A 22,439-nucleotide genomic window follows, 5' to 3' on the forward strand; every position below is an offset into this window, starting at 1 on the left:
AGAGAAAATAAAATGTTTATACAAAGCTTTGCTGCAGTGTTTTGTCCACTTCAGTACTCTCGCGGTGCCCCCAAACATTGATTAGAATAAATATTGCTACCAGATGTTCACATGCATCTTTCATGGACAGACTCGGTGATTCATGCAGGTTTTTGAAACTGAACATTTTAAAGTTAGTGTTCTCCAGCGTGTGTGTGTGCTGTGCCAAAGTGTGCCTTTCCTTATAAGTGTTTATTTCTGTGTCATAAGTTCAGTTTTGCTGAGCTGTAATAGCGGTAACAATGTGTAGAATGGCAGAAATGAAAAACCCAACATTTGTTTTGGCACATATCCTGCCCCCACTCACCTTTTTAAACATCCACAGCCCTTGAAGTGAAAATGTAAATGAAGTGTAAATATTCTTTCTTTTTAAGATGTATTTCCAGTCATTTTGCCTTTATTTTGATAGCTACAGTAAAGGAAAACAATAGACAATAGTTCAATTAATTTCAACAGCGACTACATTAGAAATCGCCTAAGTCAGATTCAAATGGCCCGTGGAATTTGTAAAAAGTGACTTGTAAAAAATCCATCTTATATATAAGTCAGATAAAATCTGATTCTAAAAAATATCAGTTTGACTCCTACACTGGCCATGATTGTCTCCAGTGAAATGAACTGATTCACGCAGTGCAGCCAATCCAGACATCACGTGACTGTATAAACACTCCATGCATTGTTAGTGTGTTGTAGTGCATGGACGCTAAACTCATCTGACTTATGTGATCATATTTAATTGGAAATGCAATGCACTGGGACCAGATTCTTCATCCAAGGTAGGCGAAAATCCAACTTGTATGATCCGATTTAGATGATCTGATTTATTGGAATTAACGTTAGGAAAAATTGGGACCTGCAGAAGCCATCCAACTGGAGTGAAAATCTGATTTGTGCGATTTCTACTGTACATAGAAACTTAAGCTTCAACTCTGAAAACAAAAAAGCCTTATGCTAAAAGATGTGCATTCATCACATGTCTAAGCTTTGGCATTGAATGTCCCATGGAAGCCATAGGGGATGTTGACAGGTACCACAGCCCTGCCCAGCTCCTTGAATGTGCTGGCATCTAAAACCAGAAGGAATGTACTCTTGTCCTGGGGAGAATAAAGACATAGGTAAATAATTACTTGGTGTACAAAATATTTGAGACTTTGAGAAATTATATTTGAAAATAATAATACAGTATTGCAGTAAAAATACAGTATTAACCTATTACTTATACATGCTGCACATTGACCGTTAATTGCCTTTGTGCACAGTTTCCAGGCTCACATGTCCCATGGCCTTGTCCAAAATGACTGAGCCTGACTGACCTTGTCTGGAGTGATGACCACAGACATGATGACACCATCATCCTCCTCTGTAGCATTAGGGGAGGGAACAAAGACTGGCTCAGATGGATACAGACCAGGATGTTCCCACACCTGTGAGAAAACATTTACACACCAGGGTTTCCACAATATCACATTTATGTGAAATATGAAAGAATTAGGAACAATGGTATGAGTCGCAGTCCTCTTTAGGTTTATTTACTGTTAACTTCAAAATATAAGTCCGTGGAGGTTGTGAGTGAGTCTATTGCCATAACTGTGCAAAAGCATGAAAAACAAACAAACAAACAAGAACCCCACCCTAACTACAGCAATATCAAAAAGTGCAGTTTTAAGCCTAATCTTAAAAATAGAGAGGGTGTCTGTCTCCACAGAAGAGCAGCCTGAAAGCTGAAGGCTCTGCCTCCCATTCTACTTTTAAGTACCCTAGGAACCACAAGTAAACCAGCAGTCTGAGAGCAAAGATGGGGCCTGATTATTCAAGACCTTGTATGTGAGAAGAAGGATTTTAAGTTTGATTCTGGATTTAACAGGGAGCCAATGAAGAGAAACCAATATGGGAGAAATATTCTCTCTCTTTCTAGTCCCTGTCAGTACTCTTGTTGCAGCATTTTTGATCAGCTGAAGGCATTTCAGGAAGCTTTTAGAACAACTTTATAATAATTGCAACAGTCCAGCTTACAAGTAATAAATGCATGAATTAGCTTTTCAGCATCACTCTGAGACAGGATGTTTCTAATTTTAGAAATATTGCGCAAATGCAAAAAAGCGGTCCTACATATTTGTTTAAGATGTGCATTGAAGGACATATCCTGGTCAAAAATGAAAAGATTGAAGATTTCCCACTGTTACTGGAGGCCAAGGTAATGCCATCCAGAGTAAGTCTCTTGTTAGACACCATGTTTTTACAATTTGTAGTTTTATCAGAATTCAGAAGCAAGAAATTAGAGGTCATCTAGGCCATCAACATCTTTAAGACATTCCTGCAGTTGAACTAATTGGTGTGTGTCATCTGGCTTCATTGATAGATAAAGCTGAGTATCATTGGGATAGGAATGCAAATGTGTACTATGCCTATGCTCTTTGTACACAAAACACCCTGATGGCCGAGCATTTTGATTATCTTGGCTGTCTCCAAATGTCACCGAAGTCACTGGAAAAACTTGCTAGATTTGTTGCTAGTTGCTGTACTAATGTAACCCAGGTGTTGTTACCTCATGAAAATTATTCTGATGTTAAACATTAGTTCCACATGCGTTTTCTTCCAGGTCACTTGACCAGGCCTGTCATGACCCTGTGCCCTACCAGTGGGTCATGGCACACAATTTAAGTATAATTGGCCTAGGGGAATGTATAACGTGAAGACAACTGATCCTAGCACAGAACTCTGTGGAACTCCATAATTAACTTTAGTGTGTGAAGAAGACTCCCCATTGGCATGAAGAAATTCAGAATCTATCAGATAGATGTGATTCAGAGCACTGCAGCTCAGTACCTTTAATAGCAGTCTCAACCACTGCACTGAGGTCTAGTAGGACAAGCACAGAGATGAGTCCACTGTCAGAGGCTGTAAGAAGATCATTGGTAACCTTCACTAATGCTGTTTCTGTACTGTGATGAATTCTGAAACCTGACTGAAACTCTTCAAATAAAACGTTCCTCTGCAGATGATCAGTTAGCTGTTTTACAACTACTCTTTCACCACTTTTCTAAAGTTCCTTTGACACAATAAGGTCTGATTTAGACTTTTGCAGGGAGTCTTTACAGGACCTGTGATGTAACTTAGGTAAGTGGTTGACATCATTGTCGGCATTTATGCTTGTGTATGGTATATTACGTGTTAGTTAACTTGTTGTTCTATCAGAGTGTTTTCTATGTGATGCCAGATGATAGAAACAAATTAAATTTTGAGATTTTTCCCCTCCTGGGTTCCCACTCTTTATTGTGGCCAGTCTTTTTCGGGGGCAAACACATTTGGTCCTCAAGTTTTCCACTTCTTTATACATTCCGTCACTTCTATTTCCATTTTAGCAATCTTTTGCCCGGAATTTGTTTACATTTGTGAGTCCTTGTATTGATGCCATGATTATTTTTTCCTTATATTCAGACAATGATTGTTATTCTCTCTCTGATAAAAGAAAAAAAAAACTACAGTGATAAAGTAGCCAGAAATGCACAGGAGGAATCAAGATCGCTGAACAGGCCAATCACAGTAATTTACATGGAGTTAAATTTCTCAGGAGGTGCATGTCAGGTTATGCCATAGGTTACAGAGCTGCGTTTAGAAGAGTTTGAGGTTGCATCGTAGGTTATGGCATAGATTTCCCACTACATAAATCATAAAGTCCCAGGAATTGAGTGACCTATTTTAAATTACAATTTTAAAACTTAAGATATTGATCATGCGAAGGAACTAAAGTTTATGCAAATTATCATGATTTATATCTGGAAATTGTTGATTTTAGTTGTGCCGGTTGACTTGTGATTGCAAACTGGAAATTACATTTGATCTCCCTTTAATTTGCTACAATATTACAGCTTGCCTTCATGAGCTTTCCATGGATATCCATCTTAATCAGGGTGTCCCCTACAAGGTGCCTGAAGCCACAGCCATAGAAGTAGCGGTAGGGATGGGTGTTGAATTTCGCATAGTTTATCTGAGGAAACTCCAGACCTCCATATTCATGGAGATCCTCCCCATGGAGATCCTCGTGGGTACAGAACACCTGCACAAAAAAAGAAAAAGAAAAGAAAAACAGGTAATTACTGAGGGGTTCAGGGGTTAGGGTTAGGGGGTAGGGTTATTGGCTTAAGGTTAGAGAGGAGTTATGGTTAGAATTAGGGTTTGGGTTGTTCAGATTTTAGTAACAAAGTCCAATTACAGATTTATATAGTAAATGTAATATTAAAGAAATTCCAAAGCTTAGAAGAAATAGGTATGGCAATACCTGCAAATTGTTACTACTTTAAATAGCTCTATTATAAAATCTAAATGTTTGTGTAAGAAAGTAAAATTAGAATGATAAAATACATATACAGTACCAGTCAAAGCGTGTCCAAACTTTCAACTGGTACTGTATGTATTCACAATAAAAAATATGAAAATGTGAGAATGGGGACTCCCATCAGCAGCATGTTGATACATGTACATTAAGTATACTAATGCTGGGTGCCCTACCTTGTTCTTGGAAATCCTTACACAAGTGGCTGTGCTGTTTGGCCGGGTAATCAAGTTCTGGTTGTAGGGTGTGTCGCGGCCCACCTTGAGAGGCAGCAGAAAACGACGAGGAAAGACTCTGCACAAGGTGTTGTATACCTGATGAGGGAAAAATGTTCTTGTTAATTTAACCAACTGGTTTTTCATCAGATGAAACTGTACCAACATAAGCACTTTACATAAACTGCCCATATGCGTTTCACTTAACTTGCTTACCTCATCAAGAGCTTCTCCAGACTTACGCATGTTCTGGATGTTGTAGTTTGTGATTGCCTGACCATCATCTGACGCACACAAGTCTATGATCAAGAAGCCATCCTCCTCGAATGCATTGATCTGATGGAAGGTTGACATTGGCTTGGCAAGATACTTGATAGAACTTACCTGAAACACATGAAAACTTACTGCGGCACTGTTTATATTGCTGGATTACATTATGTATTTCTTTTAATTTCTTTTAATTTTTATTTAATATTTAAATTAATATGACTAAAATGTTTGTTTGTTTGTTTTTTACCTCTCTTATGATTCCAAAAGTTCCATTAAAAATTATGCAAAAATTTGTTTTTAGTTTAGTTTTGTTGACTATAGTTATAACATATAAATCCACATGTAACATCACTGATTACCATCTGCAGTTATACAATGTGATAACAAAATGCCAATACTAAAATGGGATTGTCACTTGTAACATTTGTCTTGCAATTGTAACTTTTATGGAAAGCAGTTATCCTCCTTAGTAGGCATAAGTGAGAGATTTCACAATGCAGGTCTTCATATGAGTTTGCAACCCACTGCACCCATGGTGTCACAGCTAGATACAAAACCAAAGTATTTCCAAACAGCAGATGAGTATCTGCTTTCAGGGACACTTAATCTCCTGCTATGCCAAGCATTTGATTTTTCTTGTCTTTTAATACAGTGTTACTCATCCAGACTAGTCCAGCAAGCTTCAAGCTGCACAATGTAGGGAATAACTGGCAGATGCAGGCACGTGGTCAGGTTGTGATTTAGGGAGTGCCTGATTTGCTTTTGCATTGCGTTCTATAGGAGGGACACACATTTTCAGTATTGTTCAGTTGTGATCATTTAATTGTGGGAAGCTAAAATTAGTGATTGAGATTAAAGCTTGATTAATTGTGCAGTCCAACGACAATACATGACTATGACTTCTCAGCCAGACACAAGCATCAACAATCAGGGTCGGAAAAATGTAAGTGCTAAAAAGTGCAGTGGCCACTAGTGAGTGAAACCCCATAGACGCTAATATACAATTAGATGCAGCATTTACACCAAACGTGTCTTTGTGAACGGCACTCGTATAGATTATGGGTACAGCTTGTTACTGTTACCTTAGAATATGAAGCACCTTGAGGTGACTGTTTGTTGTGATTTGGCGCTATATAAATAAAATTGAATGGAATTGAAAATTTAGCACTCCATCCTCTTGCTAAATATGGTAAATGGAATGGTGCTTATTCTATATGAACATTGAAAACACTTTTTACTACAGGTCTCATTCACGTATATGTACATTCACACAGAGCTTTATTCTGTTGCCTATGTGCTTTGTCTAATGTTCACGCACACTGCAATGGTCTGATGAATACATCAAGGGCATCCACTCTACCTCCTCAGCTACAGCCACTCAGTAACTTATGGTTCCACAAAACTAACATGATAGAAGACAAAATGCCAATGTTACTGCTTCAAAATTAAACCAGTGGGTAGCTTTATGAAAGATATGACCATCTTTCTATGTTAGATACACATACTGATGTTGAAGCAATCAAAATGCTAGGTAGAGTAAGATTGTACATTTCAATTATGTTTAATCAGTATAATTCCTTTGAGCATGCGAGTGCTATTTCTAAGAATGTTAGAAGAGCAAAAGGGTGGGCAAAGAGAAGTCACAGTACCTTTCCAGTGTGTTTGTGGATCACATGGAAGGTGGTGTTGAGTTTCGGGTCCCAGAATAAGCTGTCACTGATGCTTTTTCCAATCAGCTTGCCTGTCACAATCTTCAACAGGTTCAACTTGATGGGCTGTTCAATGAACACCACGTAGTTCTCAGACATCGCTATAATGAAACAAGAAGTAGTTTCCATATATAATTCTTAGTGGTGGGATTCAGGTTCAGTTACACTTGAGACATGATTTTTATATAAAACCATAAAATCCAACCATCCACTGATGCAAACTTTTTCATTCCATACCTCAAATCAGACTATCTGCCTGTACCTCACTTTATTGTGATAGCTGTGCTTTCTTATTCCCAAATTCAAAATGTGTTCTCACTGTGTGGGATTCTGAAATAGTGACTAATTTTAATGATCTCTTATGACAGACATATCGCTGGGTTACAAACAAAGAGCGAATCTATTCTTATAAACATATAGTGAAGACAATAAACCAGTTTGTTGCTCACCAAAGCTGTGGTAGTACGAAGGTTTGGTCTTGTCCATGGAAGGAATTGAGCACAGCACTGTGGCTCCCTCCAAGGTCTCTTCTTCTGTTGCCTTGTTTGGTGGGACTTGGATGATGTTGTAGTATGAGCCTATCAGGGTCAGATACTATAAGATCCTTGATCTTTGACTTGGCTGTGCAAACAAAGGGATTTGATATTTCTTAAATACCTTTTGAGGTGTAGGAATTGCCCATATTGTATGTTGTACCATCGGGCTCAGTGTGGGGGTGTGCTGTTGCTCCATTCACAGCAATGAATTTGCTCCAGTCCACCTAATACAAACAAATACAAGGGAACAGCAGTTATGCAGTCTTTATTGTTCCTTACATCCATTCATAGTTTTATACGTGTCAATAAAACTTCATCTCCACAGACATATTACCTTTTCAAGTGTCTCCAGTGTCTCAGGGTCCACCTTGTGCATGATATTGGTTTCTGTACTGACATAATAATCACCTTTGTAGGTCACAAAACTCACATTGGCATTGTCTGTGGGCTCTAGAGGGAAAGAAAGCTTTAAACGGTTTACTCATCTCAAAGTAAACTGAAACTGTATTTAAGTTGTATTTAAAGCTGTTTCACATTAAAATGACTTCTTCTTTAGTGCATTGAGAGTCTGGTTTGTCTTCAATATACTCACTGTGTGATTCAAATCTTGACAGGAAGCGCTGGAAGAAGTTTTTACAGGGGTCTGGCATGGTTACAGTCCCAAACTCAGATACCGCAATGCGGTTGTGCTCCTTGTTGGTCTGGTAGCTGTCACTGGAAAGGAAGCGGCTTTTGTAAGTCACCTGCCCATTGGATATTTTGAACTGGTGCAGGAGAGCCATGCCATCAAACCAGTGATTGAACCTGTTGAGAAATGAATGGAATGAAGAGGAATCAGCTTCATGATGTTGTGTCTGAAGCAGATGGATAAACAGCCAAAGATGCAGCACTCACTCGTGGTTTCCGATCTCAAACTTTCCTGGCCCATTTCTCAAGAAGTTCCCATTGATCCACTCTGGGATTGTGCCAGTGATCTGGGTGCTGATGGGCTTGGGGGTGTCCTCCACTGACCTCACAATCTTCTCAATGGAAGGCAGACCACGCACATTTGTGAAGTGATTGATGTTCCTCCTAGACTTCGATTTTTTGGTTGCTGTTAGAAAAAGGTAGCAGACCATAATCATAAAGGACATCGTTATCAGTTAAGCTAAATACTGTTAGTGTGTGAAGCTGGTAGCATTAAATGTTTACCTGAGGTATTCCTCTTCTGATGTTTGAGAGTATCCATGGCTGTGGCTAAGTCCTCTTCAGCTTAGTGTTTCTTCTTACATGCTGCTGTTCCTAGGCTGACTCCTGCTTTTATACTGTCCTTCTGACATGTACCGTAAAATCAATAAAAAGAATGCAAGCAGATATTTCATGCTTTTTTTAACCCTCTGCAAAACAGAAGCAAACAGCAATCAAAAGAAGATGTAATTTAATCTGTAACAGATGATCACTTTGTCTCGCAGCAAATAACCATGTCCAGTTTTTCAGATCATTCCTTTTTCTGTTTTAGTTAAGCTTAATATGCATGGTTATATATAGAGTGGTGAAACAAGATGAACTTGGATGAGTCGCTCAGAGGGATGAATTTCTTACAGATGTACACAATCAATCTGTTTTTTGAATAATTTCAATGGATACATTTTTAAATTTCTGGAATAATTAAAGCATTTGAAAAATGTTTTCTTGCTAAAAGGGGTCTTTTACTTTTGAGTTTATTGGAAGCACTAATAAAAAGAGTGCCTGTTGTGTGCTTGTCACACATTGTGTTCCACCAATGTACCCAAAAAAAATCAACCATGATCAGGCTGACTATGCAGTTTCTGGTTTCAGTGAGGGCACTGTGAGTCACAGTGATGGTAGTGCAGGCTTTGTGGATGTGAAATTAAATGCAAGGGAAATCTCTTCCTCCTTGTCTTAGATTTGTTGTAAATTAGCTGTAGGTATAATTCAATTCAATTCAACTTAATTTATATAGTGCCAAATTACAACAGTCACCTCAAGGCGTATTATATTGCAAGGTAAAAATCCTACAATTAACTTGAAGGTGGTGTATTAAAGATTGGTAGAAAAATCACAGTCGATAAGATAATTTTTATTGAAACCTTGCACATTCACACGTAAAAAGGCATCTAACTCGAGGGATGAACCAGTGTTGTGTCTACGCATAACAGACAACTTAGCAAAGAACCAATTTTTAGTATTTGTATTTTTAGGCACTTGCACCAAGTGGCTAGCCTGTTGCAAAATCATCATTTTACATCCCTGTAGTTAAATCTGTTTTAAAAAATGGCAATGATAACACAGTTTGACAGGATAAAATTAAGATTTTGCACCAATAAGGTGATTTCCAAAGAGCTATTAGCTAAAAACTCGGTATATGTCAGTATGTGCAGTGTGTCGTAAAAAACTGGAGAAACCTGTGCAAGTAGAGGAGAAAAGAAGAGCTGGCAGGCCTAAAAAAAAAACCCTATCTACAGCAGATGACCAGTGTCTGGAAGTTTATCCTTAAGAAATGGTTAAAAATACAGCACCTCACACATGACCTGAAAGATCCGGTACATATGGTCCTGCAGTTGATTCAACTACCGTTCACTGAAGCCTCATCAGAAATGGTCTGATGTGGCTGTTTGGCTGCTGCTATGGGTGGAATGTAGACAAGTATTGTTATGATTTTTTTTAAAAAAAAAGGTTTGTTATGACACAACTGAATTCTCTTGGCACACAACATGGTCACATACCAACTGCTAGTAATTTAGTGTCAGGGCAGCACATCTTCTCCTTGACAGTGAAAAAAAAACTCTTACCTTGAGGAAACCCTTTCCCCCCCCACTGAAGCATCCATCAGTACTTGAAAAAACAAGCAAACAAAGAAATTGATAAAAATACAACAAAAATAAAGCAATTTTTCTCTCACATACTGTATTTCCTTGTATGTTTGCTGCACTTATTTCCCATTTTCCTACCAAAACACAAAGTATAGTATTTATGTGACCTGACTTTCTAATTGTGGTTGTCTTCTAGTTTTTCATTACCACCTTCACACTGGAAGTCTTAACAATTAGTCTATAAGATGTACAGAGAGGGAAAATATTTGATACACGACCAATTTTGCAAGTTTTCCCACCTACAAAGAATGGAGAGGTCTGTAATTTTTATCGTAGGTACACTACAACTGAATCTAAAAAACTATCCAATTAATAATAATTAATAATAATTAATTAATTAATTTCCATTTTATAAGTATTTGATACAATAGAAAAACAGAACTTAATATTTGGTACAAAAACCTTTGTTTCTGTACCAAATGTCTGGCTGCTCCAGTCTGCATGACAAAGTAACCTTTGGCAAGATACTGAAACCAGAGTTGCTCCCAATTCATCGGAGTGTGAATGTGTGTGTGAATGTTGGCTATAAAGCACTTGGATGTAGAAAAAAAAGTGCTTTGGTGAATGCAAATGCATTGTATAAAGTGCTATATAAGAAGAGCTATATAAGAACTAGTCCATTTACCATTTAGCCCATCTAGCCAGTACCCACCCTCACACACGAGCTCAGGTTCCTTCCCCACCAGAGAGGTGACATTCCATGTTCCAATAGACAGTCTTGATACCCATTTACCATTTATATAACACAGATATCAAGCAGATGTATTTTGAGTGCACTGGTTTTTCACTTAATCTTCACTGTTTATTGTGGGTATAAAGAAAAAGGGAACTTGTGTTTCTAAAGTGTCCATTAAATTTAGCAACTTCACAGCATGACTGCTGATTTCAAGCTATTTTGCTGCCCTCTTAGATAGATTTAGAACATTATGACTTCAAAATAAGGATGTTTGTGTGATGGGGAAGAAAAAGTAGCTTGATTTTTCCAGCTAATGGAGATATCCAGTGAAATTATGGCAATGACAATCAGCTCTTTGTCACTGATAACCTACAATCTTGCATTCTTTTGTCACAGAGGTTGAGGTAAATTCGAACTTTGTTTGTGTATTACATACAGAACACAGGTGGAGCTGCACTATGAATCCAGTCTTTCTTCACCAGCATACTTGTACACTTATGTAAAAGGGAGCATTTGAAGATTCAGCCAAGAGGAATGGAAGAGATGGGCCAAAATGTAGAAGCAGTGTGTAAATGACTAAGTACACCTTACTGTTTCCACAGAGAGAGTAGCAACCAGGTGCTGATAATCAAATATACTCATTTAACTGATCATCAGCAGGAGAAAGCCTCTTCTCTGTAAGAACATGGCAGCATGGTTTAAGTCTGCAATGTCGCATCCGAACAAACCACAAGACCACTAAGACCAAAGTCTGGCAACAATGTACGGCTTCATATTTGGTGAGAAACAACATCAGCATAAACACCTCATACCAACATCAGAGAATGCTCCACTTACAGTACTTTTAAAAAGCACCTTAAGCAGTTTATTAAAAGTTCCCAGACATGTTCGCACTTTCACTAATTTTTATTTTCATTTTCAATTTTCATTGTATATTGTTTGAATGTTTGTCAATGTGTTGTCTTTTCACTGTTATTGTATACTCATGACGTCTTCTGTTGTTTGTCCTTCTGCCTAGGGACTACAGATGAAAATGAGCAATTATGCTATAATCTGGCTCATTTACAATCTGTACAAAGTATTGATTGTTTTATTAATGTGCATTGTCCCAAATAAATAACTGAAATGAAATGAAGAATTGGGTGACATGATTTCAGTTTGTTTTGCAGCCACAGGATGCATGCACCTTGCAGTTATTGAGTTGAGTACGAACTCCTCTGTATACCAAAGTATTCTAGACTCACATGTGAGGTCATCTGTCTGACAGCTTGACCCAAATTGTGTCATGCAACAAGACAATGATCCCAAGCACAGCAGCAAATCTACAACAGAATGACTGAAAAAGAAAAGAGTAAAAGTGTTGAAATGACACAGCCAAAGTCCTGACCTCAACCTGATTGAAATTGGACTCTAAGAAAGTTGTTCATAAATGGATGCCCACAAACCTGTTAACTGTAATTTCCCCATTGTGGGATCAATAAAGTATCATCATCACCTCAATGAACTGAAGTAACGCTATAAAGAAGAGAATATTCCTCTGCAACAACATGAGAGACTGATAAAGTCATATAGAAAACAAGTAGTATAATTTATTACTGCTAAAAGTGGTTCTGTAAGCTATTAAATCATGGGGTGGATTTAGTTTTTCATGTGATGTGTTGTTGTTCATCTCAGATTGTATTTACCTAATGTTATCACCTGGTAAGGACTTCAGATTTTTTAAGCAATGTCCTGCTATGTAAAACCTTTGAACTGAAAGAAGGTGTACTTGCTAACATAAATCCGGGGCTAGTTTGCAGAGGCAGCAACCTATGAATGACAACCCAGACCTTTATCTCCCCAGCCACCTCCTCCAGCTCATCCCAGGAACACCGATAATATCTCTAGCATGTCCTGGGTCTGCCCCGGGGGTTTCCTCCCTGCTATCCAAGAAGCATCCAGGAGTTATAGAATAGAATAGAAGAATAGAATAGAACTTTATTGTCATTATACACAACGAAATTAATCATTATACAACAAATTATATAACAACATTCCATCATAATATAACGAAATTCCGTTCGGAACAACCATCCAAAGAAGAACAGACAAGACTAACATTGGGGAGATGGGTGTCCACAGCTGCTGCCACTCTGGCGCCGCTGCTACAATCAGTCCCCAGAAAAAGGAAACAAACACACATCACGGGGTAGTTAGGTTAAAAAAAAGTCATCTGGTATGGTGCTCAAGGTGCTCTTCTACTGGGTACTCTGAACTGTCATTCAACATGAAAACACTAAAAACAGTCAAGACCCATTCCCTGGCCAGAAGGTGCAGGGAAGTGACCCTCTTGTCCACTGGTGGACTGACATGGGCTGACGTACAGGCAGCAAGTTGAGGGGATACAATGATACCAACCCCAGTCCACCACTTCTCACCGAGGGCAACTTCAGATTGGAATAGAGTCCAGCCCCTCTTCAGGAGACTGGTTCAGAGCCCAGGTCATGCATTGAGAAGAGCCTGACTATATCTAGCCAGTATCTCTCAACCTCACACACTAGCTCAGGTTTCTTCCCAACCAGAGAAGCGATATTCCATGTCCCAGTAGCCTTTCTTGATAGCTGGGGATCAGTCCGCCAGGGCCTCCTCCCTTGGCCGTGCATGATCTATGGATGTGTATGCAGCTATAGTTTATTTGCTCTGTTCTGAATGAGTTGATAAGTTTACATTTACCCCTTGGTTTGGTTTCTTTACTCAAGGAAATAAATGAATGAAAGAGAAATGTATGGAGCAACACAGTAATTACAGAAAGAAGAATTTGCTTCTCTGTTTGGAGTTTATTAGCAGTCTTGCTAGCCTAGCAAGACTGCCTTTTACTTGAAGACCTGAAAACTCGGCCAAACTGAGTTTAGATTTGGTAGCTTTCAAATCACCTATTTACTTAATCACCTACACCGCTTTTGTCCTGTTTTCAGTAAGAAGTAAAGTAAGAAGAACCAGTTGGAGGAAGAGGATTGGCAAAATCACAAAATAGAAAATGTGCTGCTTCATTAACAGTTGACTCATCTTCAGACATAAACTAGTTTGTTTGTGGTGAAGGGAAGCAGAAAATTGAGGGAAAGGCCCAGCACTATTATTCTGTCAGCCACAGGATATTAGATCACAGAAATAGTGTTTCTGTTTTGGGAAGTGCTCGGGGTAATGTGCTTCATAAAGACTCACTGTTACAGACATTAAGAGGAATTAAGGTTAACTAAACCACAACTATGAAAATCATGAATTAGCTTCTTTATATAAATCCGTATTAAATTATTACTGTATCAGCAAAGTTCTGTTGAACAAATAGATTAGTTCAGTCTTTCAAATTCAGGTTTTACTGAGCTGTTGCAAGATTGTGTGTTATATAATGGTAATAATACTGGCACTCATATAATGCTTTTCCACTTTACTTGAGCACCGGGAGTGCTTTATGCATGTCTCATTCACACACATTCATACATGCACTTGTTTTCCTAATTGCTTTCTATCTAACCTTTATGCACATTCATACTCGGATGACTGCATTGGGAGCAACTTGGGGTTCAGTATCTTGCCCAAGCAGACGTTGGCATGCAGACTGGAGCAGCCAGGGATTTAATCACCAACCTTCCAATTAGCAGATGACATGCTCCACATCCTGAGCCTCAGACAGCTTAGCTTCCACCCATCCAGCCATCTCTTCTGCTTAGCCTTTCCTGGGTTGCGGGGGACTGGAGCCTATCCCAACTGTCATAGGCCTCTGGTCACTGGGCTAACACAGAGAGACACGACCATTCACACTCACAGTCACATCTATGGGCAATTTAGAATCACCCCACTAAGTGCATGTCTTAGCACTGTGGGAGGAAACCAGAGTACCTGGAGAAAACCCGCACAAACACAGGGAGAACATGCAAACTCCACACAGTAAGGCCCAGATCAAGGTCAATTCAAACCCAGACCTTATTGCTGAGAGGCAGCAGTGCTAACCACTGCGCCACCGTGCTGCCCAGCTTAGCTTTTCTATAAACCTTTTTACTTGTTAATGTCTTAAATATGCTGAATATGCTGTTACTAGAACCAAATAATTAGCAGGTGTAATTGGTTTGAAAAAGGAGAGCTTGGTGCCAGAATAAAAGAAGCTCTGTTCTGGGTTCTTTTTGTATCGAGAGTATATAATAACATGATCTGATCTGAGAAAACCAGCACTAATTCCATTTGTTCAATGTTTGTTTCATCAAGTAAATATTGACATAAAATAACCTGATCCAATAAATCTTTTATGTCACAGTGAAAAACATTTACCTTCTTTGGTGGCAGCACTGTTTTTTCTCACTTATGCCACTTTTCACAGCTTTCCTCTGCTCTTTCTGCACTCAGCAATATGTTTGCTTTACCTTCAGTGCTGCAATTACTACTCAAACATATAGCACAGACACATACTCGGGCACATACAATGCAGGACAAACACACACACCACAGCTAGATTGTATCTTGGTTTGTGTATCTGTTCTTCTGCTTATATGGGGCTGGCTCGTGGGGGCAGCAGCCTAAATGGACAAACCCAGACCCTCCTCTCCAGGCCAGACAAGCGATATTATCTCTCCAGCATGTCCTAGGTCTGCCCTGGGTCCTCCTCCCAGTAGGACATGCCCAAAACACTTACCTTCCAAAACGCCCAAAAGGCGCTCCATAGGAATCCTAGTCAGATGCTTGGACCACCTCAACAGGGTCCTTTCGATGTGAGTAGTAGTAGTAGCAGTAGTAGTGGCTCTGCTCTGAGCCCCTCTTGAATGACTTCACTGGTGCAGAGTGTGAAGTGCAAAGCCCATTTGGATGCAAAGTGTCAAGTCTATGCTCTGGCTTGCAGGAGAGCTTTTATGGCTCTGTGGAAGAAACTGTGTTTAAGTCTTTCTGTCCGTGCCCTCATTACCCTGAGCCTGCCAGAGGGGAGGGTGCCAAAAAGGCATTATTCAGGGTGTGTGTAATCTCACCTGATTTTTTTGCCTCTTTTTCTCAGTCGGGCCGAGTGAATTTGGTCCAGGGATGGGAAAGGGGCACCAATGATCTTTGATGCAGTCTGAATGATCTGCTGCAGGTCTCAGAGGAGAGAAATCTCCTCTGAGGTGCAGCTGGAGAACTACGCCCTGCATCCATAGCTCAGGACACTTTCTATGGTGCATTGGTAGAAGTTGGTGAGGAGTTTTTGCAGGTGCCCAGTTTTCTTGAGGGACTGCAGGCAGAAGAGTCCCTGTTGGGCCTTCTTCACCACTTCTCTGGTGTTTACTACCCATATCAAGTCCCTTGAGAGGTGAACACTATAATGTACTTATATTGTGTACAAGATAGACAGGAACGAGGTGGGAGCTTGCTCTCAAATGGCGCTTTTTTTTTTTTTTTTCATTTTTGGGCACAGCAGCTTTTATCGGCAGTGGAGGGAGACAGGAAATGGGGGAAAGATACAGGGGAGGACATGCGGGCAAGCTGGTGAGAGGCCGGGACTCGAAACTGTGCCGCCCGCACCACAACGCGGCACATGCATGTGGTCGCCGGCTTCACCACTAAGCCACCCGGGCGCTTTTTTTTATTATTGTTGCAGGATGCCTTTTTGAACTGCCTCGACAGTTAGGCACAGATACCCATTAGGGACATAAAGAATGTGTACCAGATATGCATTTTCAACAATACGTTACATCCCCCTTTCTCAATAGTAAAACAAAAACGCAGTACTAATGTGTAACAAACTGAAAGAAAGTATTCCCCAAGTGGAATTATTACTGAGCTTCACAACAGTGTAACCATAAAGGAAACAATACGTTCACTGATATCTGTAAGCTTAACACACAGTAAATATTTAGCTTATCAAATGAACAAGTAGTCAAACTAAACTTAGAAGGAGAGGTTGCTAGCACATCACTTCCAACAGACATCTTACCACGCCTGACCCTGAATAAGACAGTTCATAAGTTGAGCCTCTCAGGTGGTCTCACTGTTCTGCCCAGTCTAGTGTGAAAGAGTCCACCTGTTTGGGCCTGCATGAGCTGGGGTACCTCTGTGGGTGACGGAGGAGATGCTGGTAGGCCTGCTGATGATCGTGACTCCTCAGCTGCTGGTTCGTGCGAGGGCTCATCAGGCAGATCGTGCCAGGCAGTTTGAGTGGTGCTGCGGAGATGTTGCATATTGCGTCGAAACAGCTTGCCCTTGTATGACCGTGGAGAACTGCGTTGCTGAGTGACGACTCCAGGGGACAATGTCTAGTTACCAGGATATGGTGCCATCCTGACCTCGTCCCCAGGACGTAGGCCTGGACGTGAATGACTTGCTCTTCTGTCATAATAGAACTTCTGGGTGTCTTTAGTCTTGTCTAGTAGGTACTTTACTTTGAGGGGGTCATAGGTCATCTGTCTAAGTAGTGCACGAGAGGTTGGCAGTTTATTGCAGGGTCTCCTGCCCATGAGCAGCTGTGCAGGCGACAGGCCAACTGGCTCAAGAGGAGTTGTCCTGTAGTCCAGTAGAGCCAGACGTTTGTCAGTTGCTTTGCTCCACAGTCTCTTAACTGTTTGTACTGCTCACTCTGCTTCACCATTGGAGTGCGGCGTGTGAGGTGAAGATGTTTTGTGCAGAATGCTGTAGCTTTCGCAGAACTCTTTGAACTCCTTTGAAGCATACTGCGGTCCATTATCTGTCCATAGAATGGCAGGGATGCCATGCCTGCTGAACTGAGATTTCAGGGCTTCAGTAGTAGCGCTGGTCTTTTAACAGTTCAACTTCAATGTATTTAGAATGATAATCCACTAGTATGATGTACTGTTTGTCCTCAAACTCAAACAGATCAGAGGCCACTACTTCAAATGGTAGCTCAGGTGTTTCAGTTGGAATGAGTGGCTGTTTGGGAAGTCTGTTTTGAATCTCAGCACACTTACAACAATTTCTGATCATGTTTTCAATTTCGGCACTCATACCTGGCCAACATAACACTTCACGTGCTCATTGTTTGCTCTTCACCATGCCCAGGTGAGACTGGTGTATTAGCTCCAGCATGTGTCTTTGGATGGTGGTGGGAACAACGATGTGCATTCCTTTGTATGCTACACCGTTGGTTACAGCCTGCTGACTTCTTGAGTCCCAGTACAGCTGAATAGGGATGGGTAGTTCCTTCCTGTTGTCTGGCCAACCTTGCTGGATGATTTGCTGGAGAGGACTTTATTCCTCTTTGGTGCATTTCTGCAGTTCAGTGTACTTATTGTTACTTACAGACAGAAAGTTGAGCATTGAGACACATTCCAGGCTGCCTACCTCTGGGGTCTTATCTGACAGCGGTGCCCTGGACAGTGTGTCTGGGAGCTCCATGTCTTTTTCTCTTCTGTACTTAACTGTGATGTCATACCACTGCAGTTGCAAGCGCATCCTCTGTATGGGCATCAGAATTGACAGTAATGGTTTCTTATAGATGTCCTCCAGTGGCTTGTGGTCATTGTATATTGTGACATGTTTCCCAAATATGTAGTGGTGAAACTTAGCGCAGGCATGACCAATGGAGAGCATCTCCTCCTCAATCTGTGCGTAGTGCGTCTCAGCATCAGTCACTGACCTAGATGAGAAGGCGACTGGTTGATCATACTGTATCAGAACGGCTCCCAGTCCTGTGCTGCTTGCATCACAATATATTTCTAAAGGTTTTGTCACATCATAAAACTTCAGCATGGGGTGATGAGTGCATAAGTGCTTAAGAATGCCTGCTGCTGTGCCAGTTCCCATGAGAACTCCACATCACTTTTTTGTAAGTTGTCTTAAGGGAGCATCAATCTCACTAAGGTTTGGAATGAACTTTGACAAATATGTCACAAATCCCAAGAAGCGGCGAACACCTTCTTTGTCAGTTGGTGGAGGCATGCATCGCACAGCTTCTGTTTTAGCAGGATCTGGTTTTAATCCATCAGCTGTTATTAAATGTCCCACATATAGCACTTCTGGCTGCTGGATGTGGCATTTGCCTCGGATTGTAGCTCATGAATAACATTAAACTGTTCTGCTCCTCCTATCTGCTTGCTGACATGCTTTTGAGAGGTCTGATTACGAAAGTTCAGGCCTACATTCATACTGATGCAGCAGCTTAGAGCTGGGTTAGCCTTTGCAAATATGGTTAGCCCAGAAACCGAGCAATCCTGATTAATCAAATACAGATTATGAGCTCAGTTATACTCTAAACCAGAGGTTTTCAAAGTGTGGGCCCCCCGGTGGGCCGCGATGACATTGCGGCGGCGGGGGATGGGGGTAGGGTGGGGCAGTAATAACAGAAATTCAGTTTGAAATTTCTCAAAAGTATGCATAGTTACATATTTATATAAGTGTATTTATTGATATATGAAGTGTATTAAAACTGGTAATAGGAGGCGGTTAGTTTGTGATATTGCTCATTACTCTGACCTAAATTTACTGCTCTTGTATTGAAGTTTGTGCCAAGTGGGTCACATATTGTATTAGCACTTTACATATTACTGAGTATCAGTAAGCAATTTATGTCCAACAGCCTGTGTTGTTTATGTTTTTTTCAAGGAAATACATCACTTTCTCTTGTATTTTGATGAGCGTGAAGACAGGCTTCTAGCCAGGAAAATTTCACAGGCCGGTGCTATCATGGAATTTTTTTTTTTTTCTCAACAGTGCACACAATTTAGCACTCAGGCTATGGATTACAGGGCAACATACATTTAAATGAATGTAGAGGGTGTACTTGGGCATGTTCAGCAATTCAGCCCTTTATCAGTATTTGATTAATTGGATTGAGATGTAACAGTCGCCTCAAGGCACGAAAGCAGTAGTATTACTGTCCCAGCCAGTATTACTACTGCTTTATTACATAATCACTTGTTTATCCTGGTGTAGATGTCACTGAGATTAAAGATGCCAGGCTGATACAGGCAGGAATGCGATTGAAAATGATATGAAGAACTTCGGAAAGCATTTATGTCGCTGTACAATACAAGTGGATTGTGCTTTGACCTCAGGAGAACCCTCGCTGACCAGTCTGGAAGAAAAAAAACCCCCAAAGGAAACACTAAATGAAAGGAAAACCTATTATAACATTCCAGAATTGTACACTTGTAAGGAGTAGGCTATGCAAAAATATGCATCTTTTGGATGAAAACAGCATGTCCAACATGTAAATAAGCAGGTCAAACACCCTAAATGACATATTTCCTTAAAAGCCCTCTGGCATGCATTGATACTTGCATAGGCGTAGGAACCGGGGGTGAACGGGGGGACGTGTCCCCCTCCCAATATTGAAGACAGGTTCATTTCTCCCATCCAAAAATTACACTGCGGAGGAGAAAAATTTTTAATTCGCGTGTTTTTATTTTGAAGGCGCAACATAGCATTGTGCCACTGCACTCCCCCCCCCCCCCCCCCCCCCCCCCCCCCCCTTCCTCTGAACAGCTCTGAGTGTTTGGGAGCCTGAGACAGCGGCAGGAGTCAGAAACTCTTTGAATGAGGTAAAACGGTCTGTGGGAATGTTACCATGAATATGGCTTGTTTGTCAGTTTACTTTCATACATAGGATAAAGTTTACTTAATGGAAAAAAAGTCAATTTGCAATGAATTTCAAATGAGAGGCGGAAAAATAATTTTGGCTCTTCTGCTTAGGCCAATGTTTTTAACCTTTTGTTTGGCCAAATGCAGGGCTGTAAAGAGGCACACAGCTTGTGTATTAAATGTGAGAGGTATCACTTTTATTTATTTATTTTAGTTATTATTATTTTTATTGATATTTATTTTGATTTATTAGATTAGAGTATCAAACTGAATAAGCATATTTTAATAGCATATTTTTAACTTAAAGTTGATATTAAAAAGTGAATAATTTGTTCATTACATTATCTGTGAGGATTCTTTCATGTCAGAATGTTGTTTAATTAAAGAACCAGTTCTGTTGCCAGTCAGCCTACATAAATGCATTTTTGATCATTATTAAATGTTTTCAACCAATAAAACATATCAAACTTTGCACTTCTGTGTGTTACTAAATTATTTTTGCGCTACTGAAATATTTAGCTTGCTAGTATATGAAGGAGTGTGAGGGCCACATTGAGAAAAAAATATATAATTTTGAGCATTTTGTGCATTTGGAGAATAAAGTCAAAATCGTCAAAGTCGTCATTTCAAGTCAAGTAACGGCCACAGCTGCTATACTCTCTACAAAATGCCTTGGGCAGAAATGACTTGATCAGCTGTGTTATTGTGTCTTGTGGTTCTACATGTCCCCTCTGTACTGTACGAAGGTGCAGCCATCCTTCCATCTAACCAGTGCCAGTTTGTGTGGTTTTTCCTTCTGAGCAGATGCAGCTTTCTGCACTGTCTCTTTAACGTCCTTATACTTATCACTACATCGTGTTTATGTACTAAAAGAGAAATAATTTCCTTGTTACTAAAACAGATTCTAAAGTATAGTTTCACTAACTCATAATACAAGCCATTCTGGAGGGTATAACAATTGTGTCGTGGCAATTGTTTGACTTGAAATGACTTTATTCTGCACATTTCGACTTTTTTCTCAAAATTTTGAATTTATTCTCAAAATGCACAATTTATTTTTTTCTCACTGTGGCCCTAAAACTCCTTTGTACTAGTACCAGTGCGGCCAGCTAATAAAGTAAGCCCTACAGCCTGGAATGACATGGTCATTATGCTTCATAAAAGACATTTTGTTTAGTGGTTTGTCTACATCTTATGATTATAAAACATACATATATGTTAATTATACATGGAATAATATAGGTGTACACAACACTATTTTTCCACAAAACATTTGAAAAAGGAGAAAGTAAAAGATCAAACAGCATTTTTTATGCTTTGCTCCGAGTATTTACGGATCTGTCAGGTTTCCAATATGTGTCCCCCCCAATAGTAAACTCCTTCCTACGCCCTTGTGATACGTGTCCCACTCTCCTCAGTGTCATAGACATGACATAGTTTTACAATGTTTAGTGTCTGAAATACATTGTTTTTCATCAGCCCTATGTACATGGGGCTGAAATAGCAATTCATACCCCCCCAAAATTAAATTTTGCCTAGGGGCTCCTTCAAGCCGGTGCTGCGGTGGCAAACGGCACAATCCGGGAGCGGCACTTTAGCAGCATGGCGGAGAAATGAAGACTGGCTCAAGACTTTTGCACAGTACTGTATATACAAGCTATGTCTTTACGCAAACGATTCACTGATTATATTTACATATAATTCATAGTTTGACGTGAATTTTCTGGCTTGAGACAATGATAATATTTTATATTTTAGAGAAAATTAAACAGGAAATAAGTTTTTTTGTTTCGTTAAGACCGCCTCGAGTTGTTCCTTTTCCACTTATGATAGACGTGAAAACTCTCTCTCTCTCACACACACACACACATACACACACACACATACATACATACATACATACATACACACACACACACATATAAATGAGCACTGTTGGCAGCGGCAGTTGTCTGAAGCGACAGCGAAAGGTGTGGTGGAAGCGTCACTTGTCTTTTTGACGCAGTTTAAAGGCGTCGGGCACCTTTTTTTTTCCTTCTCCAAAAACGTGGCATCTTTTTCTGTCGTTCCGAAGACAAAGGCAACTTCTCCCGGTTTCTAAAGCATCTCCAAAGGTAGGCTATGGCTGTATTTACGCTTCAACGTTGTACTGCCGCAAACTTGACTGGAGAGTGGCACGTGCTAATTTGATGCTAGTTTACGGACTTTTGCGCAGACTGAAGGCTGGCTTTGTCCTCAACACACACCGTCCACAGGT

General features: G+C 40.1%; 2 protein-coding genes across 5 annotated transcripts in view; one reads left to right on the top strand and one right to left on the bottom strand.

Annotated features, from left to right (window-relative positions):
* bco2b (beta-carotene oxygenase 2b) overlaps nt 1–22,439 on the bottom strand; it is a 22,764-nt gene continuing 325 nt past the window's right edge. Inside the window, exons 1-14 of one of the 2 annotated variants that reach the window (XM_030743736.1) lie at nt 16,699–16,958; nt 14,276–14,420; nt 8,294–9,937; nt 7,997–8,195; nt 7,695–7,906; nt 7,437–7,552; nt 7,224–7,326; nt 7,016–7,144; nt 6,507–6,667; nt 4,804–4,971; nt 4,549–4,686; nt 3,914–4,096; nt 1,353–1,463; nt 1–1,133 (exon numbers count right to left, since the gene is read on the bottom strand). In XM_030743736.1, the coding sequence (XP_030599596.1) occupies nt 1,017–1,133; nt 1,353–1,463; nt 3,914–4,096; nt 4,549–4,686; nt 4,804–4,971; nt 6,507–6,667; nt 7,016–7,144; nt 7,224–7,326; nt 7,437–7,552; nt 7,695–7,906; nt 7,997–8,195; nt 8,294–8,330 (1,674 nt within the window). In that variant the 5' untranslated portion in view covers nt 8,331–9,937; nt 14,276–14,420; nt 16,699–16,958 and the 3' untranslated portion in view covers nt 1–1,016. Of the gene's footprint in view, nt 1,134–1,352; nt 1,464–3,913; nt 4,097–4,548; nt 4,687–4,803; nt 4,972–6,506; nt 6,668–7,015; nt 7,145–7,223; nt 7,327–7,436; nt 7,553–7,694; nt 7,907–7,996; nt 8,196–8,293; nt 9,938–14,275; nt 14,421–16,698; nt 16,959–22,439 lie in introns of those variants that run through there. The other variant, XM_030743734.1, reaches the window with a different exon arrangement.
* LOC115790074 (interleukin-18-like) overlaps nt 21,768–22,439 on the top strand; it is an 11,804-nt gene continuing 11,132 nt past the window's right edge. Inside the window, exon 1 of one of the 3 annotated variants that reach the window (XM_030743738.1) lies at nt 21,768–21,823. The gene's annotated coding sequence lies outside the window, so the exon portion shown is untranslated. Of the gene's footprint in view, nt 21,824–22,005; nt 22,297–22,439 lie in introns of those variants that run through there. The other 2 variants (XM_030743739.1, XM_030743737.1) reach the window with 2 other exon arrangements.

The sequence above is a fragment of the Archocentrus centrarchus genome, chromosome 13 (genome assembly GCF_007364275.1).
Source record: "Archocentrus centrarchus isolate MPI-CPG fArcCen1 chromosome 13, fArcCen1, whole genome shotgun sequence".
Lineage (NCBI taxonomy): Eukaryota > Metazoa > Chordata > Actinopteri > Cichliformes > Cichlidae > Archocentrus > Archocentrus centrarchus.